Here is a 22,689-nt window from a genome sequence, read left to right as displayed (position 1 = left end):
AACCAATGGGATTTCTAAACCCTTCCGCTACATAAGTGATTTATCATTCTAGATGGGTACATTTCCAAACCAAATGAAAATTGTTAAACTTATTCCATTGTGCAAACCTGACAGCAAATACAAATTTTCATTACTTCCACAATTCTCAAAAATATTAGATAAATTGGAGTAAACAGTAGATTAGATTCATTTTTACTAAAGTGCAATTTACTCTCAGAAAATCAATATAGAGTCGGAGGTAATAAATCAACAGACCATGCAATAATATGATCAAGCAAGAGACAATAAAAATCATGAATTCATTGACATTAAACATCATTAATCTTGACATATTACTAATCAAAATTGGTATTTAATTGACAATCATTGTTCAGCATTTTCAAATATTACTTACGGTGTCCCCCAGGGGTCAGTATTGTGACCCAAATTATTCACTACAACACTTCAGTGAACATTATAATTTGCTAGAAATAATGGATGAGGTACTTTTTTTTACATATGGCACAATTATTTTTATTCAGGTGATGATCAAAGTCACTTACAGCAAACAACAGACAAGGAGTTGAACATGCTTCAAATGTGGTTTGATTTGAACAAACAATCATTACGTGTAGACTTAACCTTGTTGCAGGTACTGAACCCCACAAGTTTCCTATACACATTCATTGAACCCTTCTTTATTGAAAAATAAAATGTGGTTGTTGTTTTTTTTTGTTTCAAAATTACTTTCAATTAATTTCAAAGTCAAATCTAAATGAATTTCAAATTAAATTCCAAATTACACAAATACTAGTGATATATATAGTGGCATCATTAAAAACAAACAAGGCTTTTTACATGTTTGTTTTTTTGTTTTTTGTTTTTGACAAATGCACAACTATATACTAAAAGAAGTTTTGGCTTGCCATGTTCCCTGCAGCGACATCCATTCGAAAATTCATAATGTCATCATATCAAGAAAGTCTTCAAATGCTTGATGAAACGGCCTTTCAAACCAGACAAAGGTATAACAAGCCAAATGAATCCTATCGTCTATCACAATTTCTATGGAAAAAAAAATACCTGTCCCTTTGAGAAAGACACATTTTCATTTTCTTTTCATTTGTGTGCCTAGACGAAGTTCACCCGTGTCCTCCGTTCGTGGCTTTGCATTTCGTCGACAAACTGAGACGGAGACCCTTGAGATCGGACGTGCTGCTGAGCTTTTTCAATCGACTCTGGAAGGCCTTCACAAAAAACTGAAGCAGAGGTTTAAAAGGGATATCACAGCAACAGGCAGGCTCACTTTTAATAGTAAGGCGCGACAACAATGAATCTTTGAACGTCCTCTGCTGATTTTTCTGCAAAGGTTTGATTTCGTGGGAGCACGTGGAGCTGATGGCAGAACTGTCAGGATGTCGACCTCCAGCGCATGCAGCTATCTGCCATAATCATTACCTCAGCAAGTATCGCTCCATAAATGGCATGTGCAACAATAGGTATTCTACAATGCTTTGATCCACACAAATGTCAAAAAGTTAGACCATTCAACTATTAACTAACTATGAGAGTCAATAAATCCAAAATGTGGTGTGAATGTTGAGAGATGTAATAAAAAAAAAAAAAAAAAGAAAGAAATTGAGGACTATATCACTGCACACGTGTACGCGTGTACTTGTTGTTGTGCATCACAAATCAGTCTTGATGTTTGTTTGTTTTTGCCAGGCACAATCATCTGTGGGGAGCAGCCAACATCCCTTTGGTAAGGTGGCTTCCACCTCAATATGAAGATGGAGTGCGACAACCCAAAGGCTGGAACACAGGAAGGCTCTATAATGGATTTGAGCTTCCCGTGGTAATATGTCAAAAAAATAAAGAAAGAAATATTTTTTTAGTATTCAAATCAAATTTTATTGATGTAGCAATTTTCATACATCAAAATGCAACTGAAAGTGTAATTGTGCGTAACCTGCATTCTCTAGTTAATGTAGGTTTGAATTTATTTTTTAGGGCGGTTTTACAGCAGCAATTTCAAAGCAGCATCATTTTGTTTGACAGGTCACAATTATATGAATAGGTCTATGCATTCAAAGACATCCAGTGTATTTATCTTGAAATATTTTTTGTTCCGCAAGTGAATAGCTATTATTTTTTTCTCATTAAATTTCAGTTTTAATATGTACATTCATCATACAATTGAGGGTCTTGTCTTTCCTCCAGTGGCATTTTTACTATGTTCAAGTCTTAACTGGCATAGAGGATCATTCATTCTTTTTTGCAAGCTTCTTATGGTTGAATGCTTTGCATTTTATTTTGCACGTTATTATTTTTTTTCAATTACATGGTGTGTTTATAGTTGCTCTCCACTGGGTGAAATGAGACATTTGGGACAAGGAACTTTCTGGAACACACAACACAACAATCATTTCATCTAGTGATTAAATTTGCAATAATTTGCACCAGCAAACACACTCTTGTCTAATAGTAATGGAAGAGTGAGGCCAGTTCCTTCCTTTTTGCTGTAGCCTGAAAACATTTGGCTTTTCATTTCACAACAAACAGATGGACATGAGACACGAGAGCAACATTTTAGCTTGTAGTTCCAGGTTTGGATCAATGTAGAGGTCGAAACTTTGGTGTGGACCTGCTGTGGTATCTGTTTTTCTAGCACCTCTTTAAATTCGTTGATGTTTGTTCATGAAATAAAGACAGCTGACTGTATCTGGGAAAAGGTACATGAACATCAATACTATACAAGCAGAATGCACTTCAGAATTGACCACATCAATACAATAAGACACTAGCTAAATGTAGACCCCCTTTGCTACGCAAACGTGGTCCTGTTGCACCATCAGGTATAGTTCGAATTTTTTGACATGAATCTCTATTTCATCCTCACTTCCAGTGTGTGCGATCAGCACTGACTTACCCCTGACAACGTTCTGTGACATGAGTTCTGGTCCGGTGTCGAGAGGAAAATAGTCCAGCAAGTTGGCTGGGGTCACTGAAATAAAGCGTTTTTCTTCTAAAAACTATTTGTGTTCAAAAGAGTGATACCTTTCCATCACAAAACTTCTTCTGATTCCATAAACTTCACCCTAGAAAAAAGTCAGACTCCATTACCTCCGGGCACTATTTTTCTGTTCGTTCGTATCACTGCGTGTCGCGCTGTAGACAGCTGATCTGTAGACAGCTGTAGACAGCTGGAGGTGAGGATGAAATAGAGATTCATGTAAAAAAATCCAAACTATCCCTTTAGAGGCTGAAGAAGTGGCTCATATTAATCCCGAGATGCTACAGTAAGTACATTCTGAACTCAGCACTGACTCTATGTTCATGTTTTGATGTCAAAATGTTTTGGTTTTTTTTTTCATTTTTTTGTTAAAACAAAAGGATTAGCCTTACTGTTTCAATATTTCTGGAAGGCAGTATTTATCAGGCACAGCATAGCATTGCATTCATGTCTGTTCTCATTGTAAGTACTGACTAGATGTCTTGTGAAATTTCACCAGCCAAAGGAAGTGAGCAAAAAGATCATGGAGAGCTCGATCAAGTGTGAAGATGATGCGTACTCTCACATGCTTGTGGAGTGGGGCCAATACATTGACCACGACATAACCTTTACCCCTCAAAGCCCCGGGAAACCTGGAGATGATTGCCTCAACTGTCAAAATGTGAATCCCTGCTTTCCAATCCAGGTAAACTGGAACACAGCAAACATTCTCCCGCACTTTTTCCAATCCATTCTTAAACTGACTTCCAAATAATTACTGACTCAAGTTGGAGCTTTTCTGCAGATGTTTTTGCATATTCTGTTGGGACACCCGACCGTATTCGTCAAGCCGTCAACATTTCAAGACGAATTGCATTGTAATCGCCAATCGTCATTCCTCAGCAAAATGATGGGCAGCCCGCCATTGACGGATTGACAGACGAAAACCCACTTACGTCAATTTAAAAAAAAAAAAGTTTTTTATCACTATCAGAAGACGGCTCTTTTAACACTTCCTGTCGAGTGAAAATTACATCATTGTTGTTGAGGTCTCAGGTAACAACCAATTACAGCTCAGCTTCAGAAAACAGATGAGCTGTGATGGATCGTTGCCTGAGCCCTGAGCAACTCTGACGTCGTCTTTAAGTTGACAGCAGGTGGCAAAATGGATAAAAATGGATGAATTTTGCTGCATACCTCTTATTCCACAAATGTATTATTAAACAGAATGTCATTTTTAGACTAGTGAGGTCCCATATAACATATTATTCTCAAGAAATGATTAAGTTTGCCTTCCACTTTAAATCTGTTTCAGGGTTGATAACTAGATACTACTTGCATTTTTATTTTTATTTTTTTTTGTCTTTACTGTACTCAATGTGAACCGAATCAATTAAGGTACGTACTGGAAAGTGTTTTTTGACATACCTAGTGACATATACATTCATGTGGTTTCACCGTTAAAATCTACCCCCACCCCCAAAGGACCCCATAAGTACGACAAGGGCGAGGATAAAAACAAGTTTGGCATGCCAGTAGTTCATTCGCCTAACTTCACAGTGAGATGTGCAAACTCTAGCTTTGAACACAAAACATTCCTGCTGTAAATCAAAAACCACTCGACTTTTACTTTCTGTAATTTCATTCGTTTGCCCAGGCACATGACAACATCGCAGGTACACCAAGCTGCATGCCTTTCAACCGTTCGTTACCAGCCTGCTTCAACGGCTTTGGGCCTGACATCTCGCAAGCCTTGCAGCAACAGCAGATGAATTCCATCACATCCTTCATTGATGCTTCAGTCGTGTATGGCTCGAGTTCAAAAGTCAACAACTTTCTGCGAGACCTCTGCGGGTTGAACGGGAAACTCGCTGTTAATGAGCACTTACAGGACCCCAAAGGAAGACCCTTCCTACCTTTTGAAGAATCTCTGCAATCAGTCTGTCTCCATGGGGAGGAACATTTGGCATGTTTCCGTGCTGGAGACAGTCGCGTCAACGAGGGTCTGCCTCTGACCAGTTTGCATATGCTGTGGATGAGGCAACACAATCTAATAGCAGAGACACTTCAACTCCTCAATGGTCACTGGAACGCTGAGACCATATATGAAGAAACACGCAAGATCATTGGGGCTCAGCACCAGGTACAGTAAATTACTGCACATATTGCAAAATATCGGTGTTGAGATTGAACTTTGCTCACATGGCGTCATTTTGATACTGGTTTTCTGTCTTTAAAGGGATAGTTGACTCATTGCGCCATTTTCAGCAGTAAAAAGTTATTTTGTCCAGAATTAATTTGATCATGTCATTTTTCTTCATGTACAATTAATACCTTTTAAAACACATTTTTCCACTTGCTATCGACTGAAGATGACATCACCTGTCTTCCTTGACAGGTAACGACCAATCATGGTGTGATTGGTTGTTACCTATTTCCTCATCACAGGTGATGTCATCTTCAGTCAACAGCAAGTGGAAAAAATTTTTTAAACGGTCTTAATTGTTCATGAAAAATAAAGAAGTTATCACATTAATTATAGACAAAAATATGAACTTTTTTTTACAGTTGAAAATGTCTCAATTAGTCAAGTATCCCTTTAATGACAAAATGAAGACACATACACATTACATTACTCACACAAGTGCAAGAAAACTGTGAGTGAAACAATCACTTGATTAATTTGTTATTTTCATTTCATTTCATTTCATTTATTACTTCGATTAGAATCTATTAAAATCAGAATCTTCCAGAATAACTTGGGGGGGATTTTATTTTTTTGGCCATATTGCCTGGCCCTAACATTATGTCTATATATGTTGCCTATTTTTTTGCCATATGATAATACGCAGAGTTTCCCAAATGAAACTGAAGAATTATGTAATGTATGATGATGTTTTCACGCTTTCATGAAGTCTGTTGGAAGACAAGGCATTTGTGAGCATGGTGAAGCAGCCACAATTAGTTCTTCTTTGGGTTTGGAATGCATCTTTTGAGACACCAGTCCTCAACTCAACTTTATTTCTAAAGCACTTTAAGAACAGGCATTGCTGTATACAAAGTGCTGTACATGAAACATAAATCGGTTGTGCAGTAAAGAATAAGGTAACAAAACAAGAACAAAGCAAACATTTTGAAGTGTGTATACATGTTTGTTTGCTTTTTTTGTTTGTTTTTACAAGTACATTTTACATCAGTAAATTAATAAGACGTAGGCGAGTGAACAAATAAATAAATAAATGCATTGATAAATAAGTAGACTAAACATCAAACTCATACACACCACAAAACACCAAGAACAAGTTTCATGTTGCTCCAAAAGCCAAAGAACACAGATGTGTTTTAAGACGTGTTTTAAAAGAGGATAACGAGGGGGACTGCCTAATATTTAGTGGAAGGTCGTTCTAAAGGGAGGGACCGGCAACAGCAAAGGCTCGATCTCCTCTAAGCCTCCGCTTAGCCCTTGGTACCTCCAATTGAGTCTGGCCTGCTGACCTGAGGCACCGGGCAGGTGTGTAGGGGTGCGAGATAAGATGGGGCAAGACCATTGAGAGATTTGAAAAAAAAATAGAAGAATCTTAAAATGGATTCTAAATTTCATGGGCAGCCAGTGAAGAGAGGCCAGAATAGGGGTTATGTGTTCCCTCTTCCGGGCACCAGTAACGAGACGCACAGCAGCATTTTGGACAAGCTGGAGACGCTGCAGGGAGGACTGGCTGATTCCAAAGTAAAGTGCATTACAGTAATCCAGCCGAGATGTAACAAAGGCATGGATTACCATTTCTAAGTGCTACTGAAATAGAAGATTTTTTTACCTTAGCCAGCTGCCTAAGATGAAAAAAGCTGGATTTGACAACAGCGACACGCTTGGTATTAATAGTGAAGAAGCTGAACACTTTTGAATTTGTAGAACTGAAATAAGTAGTGTAAGCATTTTGATTTTTGTTGTAGTTTTAGTTGTTGTTGTTGTTGTTGGTCTGGCAGAGTTGAGTCTAACGATCCAGTAAAGAGCGCAGAGCAGCCTCAGTCCTCACGACCTTGCGGTTCAAGACAGAGCAGGAAGTAATATGATTACCCGTATGTGGTCCAGGAGATGATGTTGTCATTCTGCAAGATTAGGGTTAGTTTAATTAAGGTTGCAAGACCAAAAGGGAGGAGCTACAACAATCAATAAGATAGTAACAAGGGAGGTGACGAGTGGAGCTGTGGTGTGTGTTGATTAGGCTCACCTACTGAAATTTTCAAGCCTGCAGCTATAAATGTGAGGTGGTGAATTTCTAATGCCACCAATGGATTTACTGACAGTCTCGTCACATCTGACCAATGAAACTGTCCAAGGTCACGCTCGTCGGGAATCGTCATATCAGTCATTTGCACAGTTTAGTGGGAAACTCGGATGATGATGATGGACGATTAGAAATCTTCTACCAAAACTGTCCATATGCGAGAAAAGAGCAATTATTGCTCAAGTTTGCCAGTGGATCTTGACAAACATGGAGTCATGTCAAAGAATGGACTGAAATTACCTCAAAAGGTTTGCACTGCTGCATGATGAAGAAGACTGCACACGCTTGTGCATGCTGATGAATATTCTTAGCAAGCATACATTTACATTTGGCCAGAGGTGACTCTAGGGTCTGTTGTGGGGGAATCACTGGTATAAAGTGTCTTTCAAAACATAACAAACTTATGAATGACACATCGACATTTCCACTAATGCCAAAAAAAGGAAGTGGTTATGCAAATGTTTGTCACATAGAGCATCTCTCTTCCACTTTTCAGTCCTTTTACAATGTTGTGGCAGCTGTAGCTGTGTTAGTATGTGTAAGGAATTTGGCTTTGGCTTGGAATTTGGTTGAGTCGGAGGGTCGTGTTTGAGTCCCACTGCGGACAAATGTAAAAATGGCAACAAGCTGTGTGAGAGATGTTTGCTTGTTTCCTGGCAACTGCCGAGGTCCCCCCACACCTGATGCGGTCCCATCCCCTGTGGAGAACAGCAGAACTGTTTGCAGGCCCTTTTCACTCATACATATCGTCGCTGACCTGTGAAAAACACTTATGTGCATTTTTTTGAAATATTTTTTTTAGTTTTATGGTTTTGTAATGTCTGAATGTGGAAGCCCATTCACACCAGTAAACAAAAATAAATAAATGAAAATAAAAAGGTTTATTTATTTATTTATTTATTTATTTATTTATTTATTTGTTTATTTTTAGTTGAAGACCTTTTCTGTCAGCCCTCCATGCATAAGACATCCATCGGCAAGCAAAGTCTGAAACAATTTGTCACACTCAACGGGAATCTAAAAGTTGATTTCATGAAGGTAAAACTTTCTTTTTCTTTTTCTTTTTTTTTTTTGTAATAGGAATCTGGCTTCTGACAGAACTCACCCCCGCCCACCCCCCATTGGGCTTCTGATGGTTTGGGGGACTTTTTTTTTTTTTTTTTTATTAACTGGTGGGAATGGGCTTCCATGGCATTCAGTTTCATCCCATAAATGAAAAGTGTAAAACATGCCAAAAATGGGACATAGTTGTTATTCATAGGACAGCAACGATTTGAATAGTGTACATGCATGTGATAGTTTGCTTCTGTGTGTGGTGTACAACCAGTGGCGGAGCCAGACTTTTATAAATAGGGGGGCCAGGGGGGGGGCAAGGATACTTCATCCAAAGATGATGCCAAATTTGTTTTCATCCATCCATCCATTTTCTTGACCGCTTATTCCTCACAAGGGTCGCGGGGGCTGCTGGCGCCTATCTCAGCTGGCTCTGGGCAGTAGGCGGGGGACACCCTGGACTGGTTGCCAACCAATCGCAGGGCACACAGAGACGAACAACCATCCACACTCACACGCACACCTAGGGACAATTCGGAGCGCCCAATTAACCTGCCATGCATGTCTTTGGAATGTAGGAGGAGACCGGAGTACCCGGAGAAGACCCACGCGGGCACGGGGAGAACATGCAAACTCCACCCAGGAAGGTCCGAGCCTGGACTCGAACCGGAGACCTCAGAACTGGGAAGCGGATGTGCTAACCACTCGACTACCGTGCCGCCCCAAATTTGTTTTCATGTTAATTTCAATCGGAGTCTCTATCAATGTTCAAATATATTTAAGTACATATTAAGCACAGGGGAGATTTTTGCACATAATGTGCCGTTTATTAAGAATGTATAAAATGTACAAAAAAAATAATTCAGCACTGTTTAACTTGAATGAACTTGCACGCACACGCAGATACTGTATTCATGCAATTACAGTACTTTTATCAACATAACATTATATGAACATAATGCAAATTTGTATTACAGTATGACTAAAGATCCTGTCTAAGTGCCAAACTTAATTTTCCACACACCTTATGAAAAACAAATTTATTACTCCAACTACTACTTCATTTACAACCGAATAATTTATTAATGTGATTAATTAATAATAATGTTAATAAATCCTCCACTTCTACTTGTAAATGCAAACGTCAGTTAGTGTCTGTTTGAACTTTCAACCATTGTAAGGTGCTATTGTCTTGCATAACAACAACAACATACTATTTTTAGCTTGCACAAAACTACATTGCTTATTGATGTCCGTCCAAAAAAATCTGAACTCGAGGTGTCAGTGGATTAAAATTTGAAATCATAATTAATCGCATTACTTCAATAATTAACTGACTATTAATCACACATTAATTGCACATTTTATATCTCAATTTATACCTACATTTACAATAAAATGTACACCCCCCCAAATTTCAATATGGTTTTATTTTTTTTTTAGTCATTGATAGAGTAATTTCATAACAATTCAAGAAAAAAAGTTAAAAAAAATAAAAATAAAATATGTGCTGTACTGTAAAACCAAACCAAAGCGTGACTGAAATGTTTTGGGTCATTTTTCTATCACTACAACATGATATAATTGCATTTGTAAGACAATAGTGAAAGCTCAATGCATTTCTCTTTTCATATTAGGAGCTGCCTAATTTTTTAACATGAAGTAACTTGTGAAATTATGCACATTTTTAAAACTGTAAAATACAACACAGTCCCCACAAATATATGCATTCGCGCTAGGCTTTTATTTTGTTAAGTGAAATAGGATGTGCCTTATTCAGATGCTGAATAAAATACGCCTCACATTTAAAGATAAATAGGATTGGGCTCACTCCAACTGTCAAGACGGCGTCCATTCGGCTCTTTACTCTCACGGTTGTTTCAGGGTGCCCATGGACGCCTCTTGGTGCTCGGTGCGAACGCAACGGCTAACCGAGTGCGTTCTTTCAAAGCAAGGCACGGGTGGTAGTGGTGAGACACAGTCCAAATGGCTCCTCCACCTATATTCTGCCCCTTAAACATTGTATTTTAGCTCCAGTGCATTTCTATTGGGTAGTTTTGACGTGGACGTTTCTACTGCGTGGTGACTAGAATTCCCTGAGTAGAGCCTTTCCAAATAAGGAGCGGTCGTTCATCGAGCGTTAAAAAAAATAGTGCCGTTCAAGGCATTTTAAGTTAACGAGATAATAACACGACAATTTTGACACCCATAATCTTAACATAAAAGTTATTTTAAACAGTCACTCACGTCTCACAGGCAAACAAACATGATATAGCCAAATGCCAACATGCATTCTTGATGTGCCGGTACTCAGGAGACTGCTCCTTAAAACAGATGATTCTCCTTTTCCAGACTCCTAGTGAGGTGAATTATAATGCTTTGTCGTAAGTAGCGCCAGCCACTGTTCAGGAGGGGCATAACAATTAGTAGGCGTCTGCTTGAAAAAAAATGCTGGCAGGCTGCATCGGCCAGGCGTGCGACGTCACTGCGCCGGTGCCGTGATATGTCAATCATTTGGCGTCTGCTGGGTCCAATCACATTTCAGCAGGGGCACGTGCCACCCCGGCCCCCCCTCTGGCTCCGCCATTGTGTACAACACAAACAGCAGAGTTTAAGATGAATTGTTTTGTACAACTCAGCAAGTGAGCGGATGTGTGTCAACAGGTTGCTAATGGCAAAGCCCTTTCTAATTATTTCACAACATCTTACTACTGAACCTCTCTCACTTTGGTTTTCTGTTTTTTTTTCTGTAATGAAGTAAATATAATCAGGACGGACCAACGGTTAACGACCCCTGCAAACGAACAGACTACGATTACGATATGTATCTGCGGCAAGCGATGCAAAAACAATCACGGCCTAAAAATCCATCAGGCCAGAATGAAATGTTTGGAGCGGGAGAGCGAGGTACAACGCACAGGTCCTGGACCTGGTGAGACGCAGGAGGAGCCCGGACAGGAGGCAACCCACAGATCCCAGTCCCTCCACGTGCCAGAGTCTCCCAACCCCAGCAGAGTAGTTCCACAGCAGCGGATAAAATGGCCCCCAGCGAGCAGACTGAGCGAGTGGCGGCAGTTTGACGAGGATGTGTGTAAGATCATCCAAGCCACAGCCAAAGGAGATGTTGACAGCAGACTCCAAGCGATGACCACCATCATCGTCAGCTTTGGCTCAGAGAGATTCGGCTGGACTGAATATGTCAATACCAAGACCACCTCCTACACCATGAACCGCAGAGCCACCAAGATACATCAACTCCGCCAGGAGCTTCGAACCCTCAAGAAGCAGTTCAAGAGAGCTACTGAGGAGGAGAAGCAACCGTTGGCAGAACTGCATAACATCCTGCGGAAGAAGTTGACAACCCTACGCAGAGCAGAGTGGCACAGGAGGCGAGGAAGAGAGAGAGCTAGAAAGCGGGCGGACTTCATCGCCAATCCCTTCCGTTTTGCTAAGCGGTTGCTTGGGGACAAGCGCAGTGGCCGGCTCGAGTGTTCAAGTGAAGAGGTGAACCACTTCCTCCGGAACACAATGACCGACCCACTGAGGGAAGAAGAGCTAGGTCACAACAAAGCTCTCATTAGCCCTGACCCACCAACAGTGGAGTTCAAGCTGTCGGAGCCGAGCCTGAAGGAGGTTGAGGAAGTCATCAAGGGAGCCCGGTCAGCATCTTCACCGGGCCCAAGTGGTGTACCCTACCTGGTCTATAAGCGTTGCCCAGAGCTTCTCCGGCACCTGTGGAAGACATTGAAGGTGATCTGGCGAAGGGGGAGAGTGGCCAACCAGTGGAGGCGTGCTGAGGGAGTTTGGATTCCCAAGGAGGAGGACTCGAAAAACATCAACCAGTTTCGGACAATCTCACTATTGAGTGTGGAAGGGAAGGTGTTCTTCAGCATCGTCTCCCGAAGACTGACCGAGTTTCTCCTCAAGAACAACTACATCGACACTTCCGTCCAGAAAGGTGGGATTCCCGGAGCTCCTGGCTGCCTAGAGCACACTGGTGTCGTCACACAGCTCATCAGAGAGGCCCATGAGAACAGAGGTGACCTTGCTGTGTTGTGGTTGGACCTGACTAACGCCTACGGGTCCATCCCGCACAAACTAGTGGAGCTTGCTCTACACCTCCACCACGTCCCTAATAAGATCAAGGACCTGATCCTGGATTATTATGCCAATTTCAGGCTCAGGTTCACTTCTGGGTCAGTAACATCTGACTGGCATCGCCTTGGGAAAGGTATAATAACAGGTTGTACCATCTCCGTTACCCTTTTTGCATTGGCAATGAACATGGTGGTCAAAGCTGCAGAGGTGGAATGTAGAGGGCCCATATCCAGATCAGGTGTTCGCCAGCCTCCCATAAGAGCCTACATGGTTGACCTTACCATCACCACAACATCTGTCCCAGGGTGCAGGTGGATACTGCAGGGTTTGGAAAGACACATCACATGGGCGAGGATGAGCTTCAAGCCCTCCAAGTCAAGATCCATGGTTCTGAAGAGGGGAAAGGTGATGGACAAGTTCCGGTTTTCGATCTCGGGAACCGAGATCCCGACAATCTCGGAACAGCCAGTTAAGAGCCTGGGGAAGCTCTTTGATGCAACTTTGAGAGACTCTGCTGCCATACAGGAGTCTGGTGAACAACTGGGAGCGTGGCTCACCAAGGTGGACAAGTCTGGCTTGCCAGGTAGATTTAAAGCCTGGATCTACCAGCACTCCATCCTGCCCAGAGTCTTGTGGCCTCTCCTTGTTTATGCAGTCCCATTAACAACTGTGGAGTCTCTCGAAAGGAAGATCAGTGGCTTTCTTCGAAAGTGGCTGGGACTTCCCCGCAGCCTCACCAGCGCTGCCCTGTACGGGACAAGCAACACCCTCCAGCTACCCCTCAGTGGGCTCACTGAAGAGTTGAAGGTGGCACGTACAAGAGAGGCTCTACAGTACAGGGATTCCAGGGACAACAAGGTGTCATCAGCAGGGATCGAAGTGAGAACTGGAAGGAAGTGGAGAGCTGAGAAAGCAGTGGAGGTGGCAGAGTCACGCCTAAGGCAGAAAGCGCTGGTAGGGGTTTTGGCAACGGGGAGAGCAGGCCTGGGCTACTTCCCAAAGACCCAAGTGAGCCAGGCCCGGGGAAAGGAGAGACATCAGCTACTCCAGGAAGAGGTCCGAGCAGGTGTGGAGGAAGAGCGAGTGACCAGGGCAGTTGGACTCCGGCAGCAGGGGGCATGGACAAGGTGGGAGAGCGTGTTAAAGCGCAAAGTGACCTGGTCGAACATCATGCAGGCAGACTTCCACCGCGTCCGGTTCCTTGTGCAGGCAGTTTACGACGCCCTCCCGAGCCCAGCGAACCTTCATGTGTGGGGGAAGAGTGAGACACCCACCTGTCCCCTTTGCTCTGGAAGAGGCTCTTTGGAACATCTCCTCAGCAGCTGCCCAAAGTCCCTGGCTGAAGGTCGCTATCGCTGGCGCCATGACCAGGTTCTGAAAGCAGTTGCTGAGAGCATAGCCCTGTGAATCAGCACGAACACACATCACAAAGCTCCGAGCAGGGCAGTCCCTTTCATCAAGGCAGGAGAGAGACCCCAGCCATGTCCACAGACAGCAAGAGGACTACTCCACACTGCCTCGGATTGGCAGTTGCAAGTCGACCTGGGAAAACAGCTAAAGTTCCCCCAGCACATCGCAGCAACATCTCTCCGGCCAGACATGATCATTACCTCTGAGGCTTCAAGACACCTGATCATGCTGGAACTCACAGTACCCTGGGAAGAGCGCATGGAGGAAGCCAATGAGAGGAAACGTGCAAAGTACCAGGAACTGGTGGAGGAATGCAGGGGTAGGGGCTGGAAGATCTTCTATGAGCCCATAGAAGTTGGCTGCAGAGGCTTTGGTCGATCCTTCTGCAAAGTCCTAGGACGCTTGGGTGTATCAGGGGCGGCCAAGAAGAAAGCCATTAAGTCAGTTAGCGAAGCTGCAGAGAAAGCCACCAGGTGGCTATGGCTCAAAAGGGCAGATCCGTGGACTGCTACTGGGACGCAAGCCGAGGCTTGATCAACCTCGGCTGGGTCACCTGGGCAAGAGTGTCTGATGTTGCGAGACCCGAAACACTCAATGAACCCAGGCTACATCACTGATGATGCGTCCCAGTTGCATCCAGGAGATGTTTCTCTTAAGTAAGGATAAAGTTGAGGCACCTGAGCAGAGGACAGATTTAATTATCTGCTAGAGTAAATATGCACGCCTTCCTGGGTGGAGTTTGCATGTTCTCCCCGTGCCCGCGTGGGTCTTCTCCGGGTACTCCGGTCTCCTCCCACATTCCAAAGACATGCTTGGCAGGTTAATTGGGCGCTCCGAATTATCCCTAGGTGTGCTTGTGAGTGTAGATGGTTGTTCGTCTCTGTGTGCCCTGCGATTGGCTGGCAACCATTTAAGGGTGTATCCCGCCTACTCCCCAAAGCTAGCTGAGATAGGCTCCAGCACCCCTCACGACCCTTGTGAGGAGTAAGCAGTTCAGAAAATGGATGGATGGATGGATGGATGGATGGATGGATGGAGTAAATATGCACATGCTTATTATTTGTATGTCTAAACGGGGCTTTTAAATTACATGATACCATTTAATTGTAAATCCTACTGTATTTGCATTCATATCACACAAGGTTTTTTTAATATATAATTTCATAGCAGGGTACCAGTAATGGTACTTTCTCATTGGGCTTTAGTTTGATAATTGATATTGTTGTCTTGTTTTTCTTAGATTATAACTATGAGAGATTATCTTCCAAAAATAATTGGTAAGGAGTTTTTTGACAATTACATTGGACCGTATGGAGGATATGACCCAAATGTGGACCCGTCTGCCTCAAATGTTTTTGCCACGGCGGCATTCCGGTTCGGTCATGCGACTATCTCCCCGGTCGTCAGGCGACTCAATGAGAGCTACCAGGAAGATGAACGTTTCCCCAGCTTAAAGCTGCACGACACCTTCTTCAGTCCATGGAGAATCATCAAAGAAGGTAAGAGTAATTTCTCCATAAGACTGGTCACAGTTATGCTTTTCATTTCTGTACCCTGCTGAAATTGTCACCATCACCACCACCATATGATATGTTCCCTAATGGATCACTTAGGCATGGCAAATTCAACATTGTAATGAATGACCAGGCAGAAAATGTGGTTATGTGGCAGAACATACAAGTATGTTTTTCCATATACACTATCTATCTATAGAGGAGAATATTATCAGTTGTTTAAGCACATAAAGGAGGAAAAAACTGCAAATAAGAAGACATTCAAACTGGAAGGATTCAAATTAGGTGTGCATACCACATCCAATGAGATAGAGTTTGCACTGAATACAACATTTTAAAAAATGAAAAATTCCATTAGTTTTTTTTTTCTTCTAATATCTAAACTATTACAGACAACAGTTTCAAAAAATAAAATACATTGTAATCAACTCTGAAATGAATCCGGAATATTTCTGTCGATATAGATAACCAAACAAAACAATATAAATGCTATCCCCCCATCCATTAAAAAAAAAAAAAATCTCTTTATTTTTTTCTGACCTTTTCTCTGGTCTCCTGACCATTTAAACCTCACGACTCTGGCAAGATTCTGAAGTACCTGGTTAAGGCGAAGGGTAATGGGATATTTATAAGGTTTTAGGTGAATTAATGAGTATAAATTTATACGTATTTGCACGCACGCAAACGCACACACGCAAACGCACGCAAACCCACGCACACACACACACACACACACACACACACACACACACACACACACACACACACACACACACAAAAAAGAGCAATGATGATAAGACGTTGAATCGGTAAGACTACCGAATGAACAATTCTGAGCTCTTTAAAAAATAAAAAATAAAAATAAAAATAAAAAATTGAGGGAAAAAAAGGGGAAAAGAAAAAAAAAAAAACGTTTTTAAGAAAATCACCTGACCAATTCTGTCATCTATTGTCCATGGAGAGTTTCTTCCTGTACAGTATGTACAGTATGTTTTAGGGCACAGATGTCAAACTCCAGTCCTCGAGGGCCGCAGTCCTCCATGTTTTAGAGGTTTCTCTCCTCAAACACAGCTGAATCATATAATGAGGATCATTATCAGGTTCCCGCAGAGCTTGCTGATGAATCATGTGTGTTTGAGGAGAGAAACCTCTAAAACATGCAGGACTGTGGCCCTCGAGGACTGGAGTTTGACACCTGTGTTTTAGGGGATGCAAAAATAGTATGTAGTGACTGTTCGCAAGTATGTTGCTTTTCATACATCTTCTGAGGTTAGAGAAAGTTTTTTTTTTTTTTTTTTTTTTTTTTTAAGGTGGGATTGACCCTATCCTGAGAGGTGCAATTGGAACGGAAGCTGCAGCCATCCATTCAAGCAAGCTGATGACAGATGAGTTGACAGGAAGGCTAATTGTTCTTGCTATCTCACAAGACATGGACCTGGCTGCGTTGAACTTGCAGCGAGGACGAGATCATGGTCTCCCAGGTTGGTGGACAATCAGTAATTGGAACCTATAATATTGTCTGTTCATGTTGCTCGAAATCTTCATTGCATTTCTTCATACATTTACGTGTGCACGTCAGCCGGCCACGAGCGACGCGGCACTTAAAATTCATGAGCGCCGCCGATCATGTGATCGACGGCGCTCATCGACGCGAGATTTATGCCTCCACGTTTGCTCTCGCGTCGATGAGCGCCGTCGATCACGTGATCTACGGCGCTCATGAATTTTAAAGCCTAATTTATGCCTCCACGTTTGCTCTCGCGTCGATGAGCGCCGTCCTCCACGTTTGCTCTCGCGTCGATGAGCGCCGTCGATCACATGATCTACGGCGCTCATGAATTTTAAGTGCCGCGTCGCTCGTGGCCGGCTGACGTGCACACGTCGCCAATCCTTGGACGCCGTAGATGGCGGGGCGTAGCTCGCTTCTGATTGGTCCGTTCGATGGCGTTTTTTCTTTTTTCTCTCTCTCTCTCTCCCCGCCCCCCGCCCAGATAGTTTCCGTGAAGGCAACTGGCGGCGCAAATCGACTTCCTGCTCGGAGACCACGGCTGTGCATGTGGATATGTGCCTGGGACGAGAGGCGGAAAACAACAATAACAAAAAAAAACAAAAAAAAAACTGTGTTCGCTGAGCGCACGGCTGTTGTGTTTTGGCGAGTTTACGGCCGACACCGGTGCAAATTGGAAATAATTAATTGCCACGGTGATGAACTTACTCTCCCCCCGGCTTTGTTTTGTGTTTCTGAATTAAATTGAACTTCCTGAATCCGTCATAAAATGCAGAGGAATCGCCACTCTGTGGCGGCCCAGCCATAGCGACAGCGGGACTTGGTGTGAAACTCCAGCAGACACCGATGTGTATTGTGATGTGTATTGCGCACAAGTCGGAAGGCAAACGCATGAGCGGAGCAACGCCGTAACCCCCCCGTGCGAGCCCGTCGCAGAAGCATACTGAGGCCTTTAGGACGTTATTAGCATCGCTAGCCGGTGGGGCCTTCGGACGCGGTCGAAACGGCCGCGTCACCGCTTCAACTATGACTTAACTCCGTCATCACTGTGCTCTTGAGCACTGGTCGATGCTTTTGAGCTTTGAAAATAAGGATCAAGCGTGAGCTGATTGCCATCTGTAGCCTTTTTGACTCCCTTAGCCAAGTTAGCCATTCTCTCCCCCTCAACACTCTAGCTCCGCCTCTCTTCTTCTACTGTTGTCTCCTACCCGATCTTGTCCAAAAGACTCATCACAGCCATCTAGTGGCCAGGAATACTCATTATAGTAACCCGATCGGCTTGATACTTGGAGCACAACTACCCAAGGCTTTCCTCCACCCGTTTCCATAAAAAAACATAGTAGACGTCAATTAACGTCTATGGCGGCCAATTCTAGGTTTATACTGAACGTCTTTAAACGTTTATGGCGGTCAAAGAGTGGCATATGATACCATCCTGCCTGCTACACTGTAAAAAAATAAAAAAAATAAAAAATAATAATAATAATAATATTATGATTATTTTAGCCATTATATTCTAACTTAATATGTTTTCACACATCAATACATGTTTTCAATTGTTAACGTATGTTTAAAGGGGAATAACTCTTTGAGGTGAATTGTTCAAACAAAAACGTAAAACTTGAATAGTAGAAGCCCGATGTAGCCACAAAGCCTTTTAATACGCTGCACATATAGTTATATCATTTGTTATATACAGAATATTATATGGCCTTTAGTGGAGTGACCTTCCAGTGACCAAGTGGAAGTATCCTTCAATTATTTTCAACCACCAATAGATTCGGATGCCGTAGCATGTGGAGGTGAATGAGGAGACCATATTAGTACCTTGACGATAGAAAATAATTACAATATATGAATGAAAGCTCATTTACTATTTACTTTACAGGGTACAATGATTGGAGAGATTTTTGCGGACTGAAGCGCATCGGGACACTCCAAGACTTTCAACAGGTTGTAAGTGATGCCAGTATTGCTGAGAGGATACTTCAACTGTACAAACACCCTGACAACATTGACGTATGGCTCGGAGGACTTGTTGAAGCGTTTCTGCCAGGCTCAAGAACTGGTCCTGTGTTTGCATGCCTGATTGCAAAGCAGATGAAAGCACTCCGTGACGGCGACAGGTGAGAGCTATACTGGAAATTTGCAAGGACATTTGGGCCATCAAATATTTAAAGGCATGGCCTGAAGTTTTTACATTGCTGCACAACATTCAAAACTGACGATCGAGGAAGCAGCCAACCAAGAACGAGCGTGAAAGCAACCCACCAATCAGGAATGCGCGTTCGCACAGACGACTTGCATATGCAGACAAGACACAGGACTCAAACTCTTAACACGTCCACGGAATCAGTCCACCAACCAGGAACGAGCGTGAAACCAGCCCACTAATCAGGTGTGCATGTTGGTGCAGCAAAATTAGCATATGTCACTGATAGTCGCTTGCCTCCGTGGCTTGGCTGGAAGGAAAACGTTGGGTCTCCACCCAGAAACGTCCCAGACAGACCAAAACAAATCTGTTGGACCATACCTTTAAAAAAAAAAAAAATAAAATGCAGATGAATAATCTATCAGTTACCAAAAGAAAGAAAGTCAAGATTATATTGGCGTGCCATTAGTAAAGTGACGTCAATAAAATGAAAATAGGACCAACATTTTGTTACACTTGCAGAATATAATTTTTCTGCACATTTACAACAATAGTGGAATTGTGGAAGACCAGAGGGTATGCTCCAACTACAAGTGGGTCACACTCATCAGTCTTCTTGTTAAGGTCTATTCAGGGATGCCGGAGAGGAGGGTCCATCAGGAATTTGAATTTCAGATTCAGGAGGAGCAGTGTGGTTTTCGTCTTGGCCGTGAAACTGTGGAGCAGCCCTACCTCCTTGGCAGCGTCCTCGAGGGAGCTTGGGAGATTGCCCAACCAACATGTGTCACTTTATTTGTAACTGCTGTTCATGTTGTAGAGATTTTTGTTCCATGTCAATCATTGACACATTCCATTTGGCACAATGTCCAATCATTCCACGATTTAATTTGTTTCAACACTTAACACGACAGGTATTGCTTTAAATACTGAGTTACCTCTTTTTCCAAGGTTTTGGTGGGAGGCAGACGGCATGTTCAGCCACCAGCAGAGGGACGAACTTCTAAAAGTTTCATTGTCTAAGATCATCTGTGACAATACTGACATCACCGAGGTCCCACCAGACGCCTTCGTATTTGGGAACTACCCCTCAGGTTACGTTTCTTGTAACAATTTACCAGCAATAAATTTGGAGGCGTGGAAAGAGGAAGAAAGTGAAGGTATGCGCTACACCTGACGGCTGCTAATCATGAAGCAAATGAACTGTTAGCATTTTAGCATTGTATCAGTTTGTATGAGAATTAGCACCTGACTGCTTCTATGTTGAGGTTGCTAAACTGTTGAATGACAATGTTAGCATTTGGGCATTTCTGACCGGAATAATTACCCACCAACATGGCACAAAGTAGAATCCATATGCCTCAGCACTTTCAGCACTCAGGTTGTTTTCTTTATATTTGAACAGATCAACACTTTGTTAGCTTTTGGGAATTCCTATTTGAAGTCATGCCTGATTGCAGGACAAGATGTAAAATTAAAATTGATCTGCCGTAGCGCTTTTACTATTTAGATTACTATCTAGATCGGCGGTGTCCAAACTCGGTCCTCGTGGGCCAGAATCCTGCAGCTTTTGGATGTTTCTCTTCTCCAACGCACCTGAAGCTCATGAGTAATCTCTGCATAAGCTTGATAATGATCCTGTTCTTTGGAACAGTTGTGTTGGTGCAGGGAAACATCCAAAACCTGCAAGACTCCGGCCTTCAAGGACCGAGTTTGGACACCACTGATGGTATGCCATCACTCCAACTGCTATCATGTTGGCATTTAAGCTGTCCTCATTCCAAATAATAGGCTACCTGAAACTGTTATCATATATCAGCTTTTCATCGTTTAAAATGCAAAATAATTGAGTTAAAAGTGTATTAACCATGCCATTTGTATTGTGTATTAACATGAGAATCTATCCTCCGCCCCCAGATTTGAAACGTTGTGGCTCTCCCGGACAGATAGATAATGGTGATTACGTACTGCTCTCATTAGCTGGCAAATTGGTGGCCCAGTACTCCTGTTACTACGGCTTTAAATTAACGGGTGATGCCTTGATCACTTGTGAAGGAAGCCAGTGGAGCGACAAACTTCCACATTGTGAAAATTCATGCAATAATTAGTCAAATGTAAGTGCTGAATATCGAATATTGTATTTTCAATAGCTTTCTAGCAAGTTATTTTCACACCAGACATGACCAAAGCAAATCTCTGCCTTTGGGAACACTGTTTATTATGCTGCACTCTGACTGGAGTGTGATACCCATCTACTGGTACAAATACAATTACTTAACAAATGAATATCTTAACATCTTGACTTTTCCCTGAATGCTTACAAAATAATTGCACAAACTAGATTGGCAAGCAATAACCACGTCTTTTCATTTCCTCAAGGAATTCCCTTGAAAGTGGAGAGACAATGGAGCAGACCTCCCCACCACAGGAAATGCTGCAATCCTCCTTTGGGTCCAAGAGGAAAATTTAGTTTCAGTCATGTATTAAGTGACTCTTTAATTAAGATGAAATTTGGTGTTGTTTTTTTTTTTGTTTTTTTTTAATTCATAATGTGTTTTTGTGACTCATTTGCAGATTAACTACCCAGCAGGAAAGTTAGACAGAAACCAAAATAAAATATTGTATATTGCATATTGTATGAGCTTATTTGTTTTATCTTGATTTTGTATTTCTATGTGATATGTATATGTTAATATATGTATAAGGGGACTACAGATGCAAATTAGCAACTGCTACTAGAATCTGGCATATTTACAACTTATGTTGTTCATTGATGTGCATTGTCCTTTTCAAATAAAATGAAATGAAATATTATCTGTGGAAAAGGTACTGCTGCTATCCACGGCATATATTGGTTTGCTGAGCAGTTGCAGCCTTAATGTTTGTTTCTTACAACTAGTAATATTCCATGTTTTCAATTTTTGACATTTGTGTGTGCAATGCAGTTGGATATGTAGAGCTGTTCAATTTAAGATGAAATATAAGATCCGGGGACCAAACTAGATGGTAATGATAAAATATGTTTAATGATAAAATCATTGTTTGACACTGATCAATTTTAATAAAAATGTATATATATTACAATACTTCTATCAATTTATAATGTTCTAACAATGTAGAGAACAGAAAAATATAAAAAACATATTTTTACATTATTTTGTAAATCTGTTTAAAATTTCAAATGATCACTGTTGAGCTATTTTTAGACCCAGCCCACTCATGGATGTGACAACTATCCTACACCTTGACCTGAAAACAGCAAATAGCTGTATGTTGGAAGCATTCCTGTTTGTATTTGTTATGGAGTTAATATACAATACATTCATAATTCTATATTCCAATAGATATCAAATCATCTAGCAGTTTTTCAAGGAAATCATTGAAACCATTTTTATTCATGATTGATTTTACAAGTACAGTAGTTGATTTTAATAATGCAGTAGATATCGTAGTTCAGATCACACCGAAAAAAATATTTTAGTACAGATACGATTAAAAACAATAACGAGAGGCTTTGACCTGGAATCATCAAGTACAGAGCGCAAACATAGCCATCTGTTTTATGCCCTTTTATGTGAATGCATTCTTCCACTGTTGTTCTTTTTTGGCACAATCAAATGCACCTTTGTTTTCTTCTCACCCATCTTCAGGTAGACATGGAAAGTTGCATCCACTGAAAAATAGAAATACATAATTACACC

General features: G+C 41.9%; 2 protein-coding genes across 2 annotated transcripts in view; one reads left to right on the top strand and one right to left on the bottom strand.

The window, feature by feature from the left end:
- The first annotated feature begins 532 nt into the window (after positions 1–532).
- tpo (thyroid peroxidase) lies at positions 533–22,016 on the top strand. Its single transcript, XM_077539511.1, has 12 exons — positions 533–1,004; positions 1,115–1,275; positions 1,349–1,478; positions 1,705–1,834; positions 3,492–3,677; positions 4,629–5,114; positions 15,059–15,317; positions 16,643–16,813; positions 18,728–18,965; positions 19,940–20,148; positions 20,906–21,102; positions 21,368–22,016. The coding sequence occupies exons 1-11, from the start codon at positions 907–909 to the stop codon at positions 21,094–21,096; spliced, it is 2,259 nt and encodes a 752-aa protein (XP_077395637.1). The 5' UTR covers positions 533–906; the 3' UTR covers positions 21,097–21,102; positions 21,368–22,016.
- Positions 21,189–22,689, bottom strand: part of LOC144031953 (calpain-1 catalytic subunit) — a 34,893-nt gene continuing 33,392 nt past the window's right edge. Inside the window, exon 38 of the mRNA XM_077539498.1 lies at positions 21,189–22,661. Within this exon, the coding sequence (XP_077395624.1) occupies positions 22,635–22,661 (27 nt within the window). The 3' untranslated portion in view covers positions 21,189–22,634. The remainder of the gene's footprint in view (positions 22,662–22,689) is intronic.

The sequence above is a fragment of the Festucalex cinctus genome, chromosome 12 (assembly GCF_051991245.1).
Source record: "Festucalex cinctus isolate MCC-2025b chromosome 12, RoL_Fcin_1.0, whole genome shotgun sequence".
Classification (NCBI taxonomy): Eukaryota; Metazoa; Chordata; class Actinopteri; order Syngnathiformes; family Syngnathidae; genus Festucalex; species Festucalex cinctus.
The sequence above is the reverse complement of the archived record's forward strand: the minus strand, read 5'-3'. Positions and strand labels throughout refer to the sequence as shown.

Excerpts from the sequence above, each read along its gene's own strand:
- tpo (XM_077539511.1), top strand. The coding sequence starts at position 907 with ATGTTCCCTGCAGCGACATCCATTCGAAAATTCATAATGTCATCATAT. Across the intron at positions 1,479-1,704 it reads AATGGCATGTGCAACAATAG|GCACAATCATCTGTGGGGAG; the intron begins GTATTCTACAAT and ends TGTTTTTGCCAG. Across the intron at positions 15,318-16,642 it reads ATGGAGAATCATCAAAGAAG|GTGGGATTGACCCTATCCTG; the intron begins GTAAGAGTAATT and ends TTTTTTTTTAAG.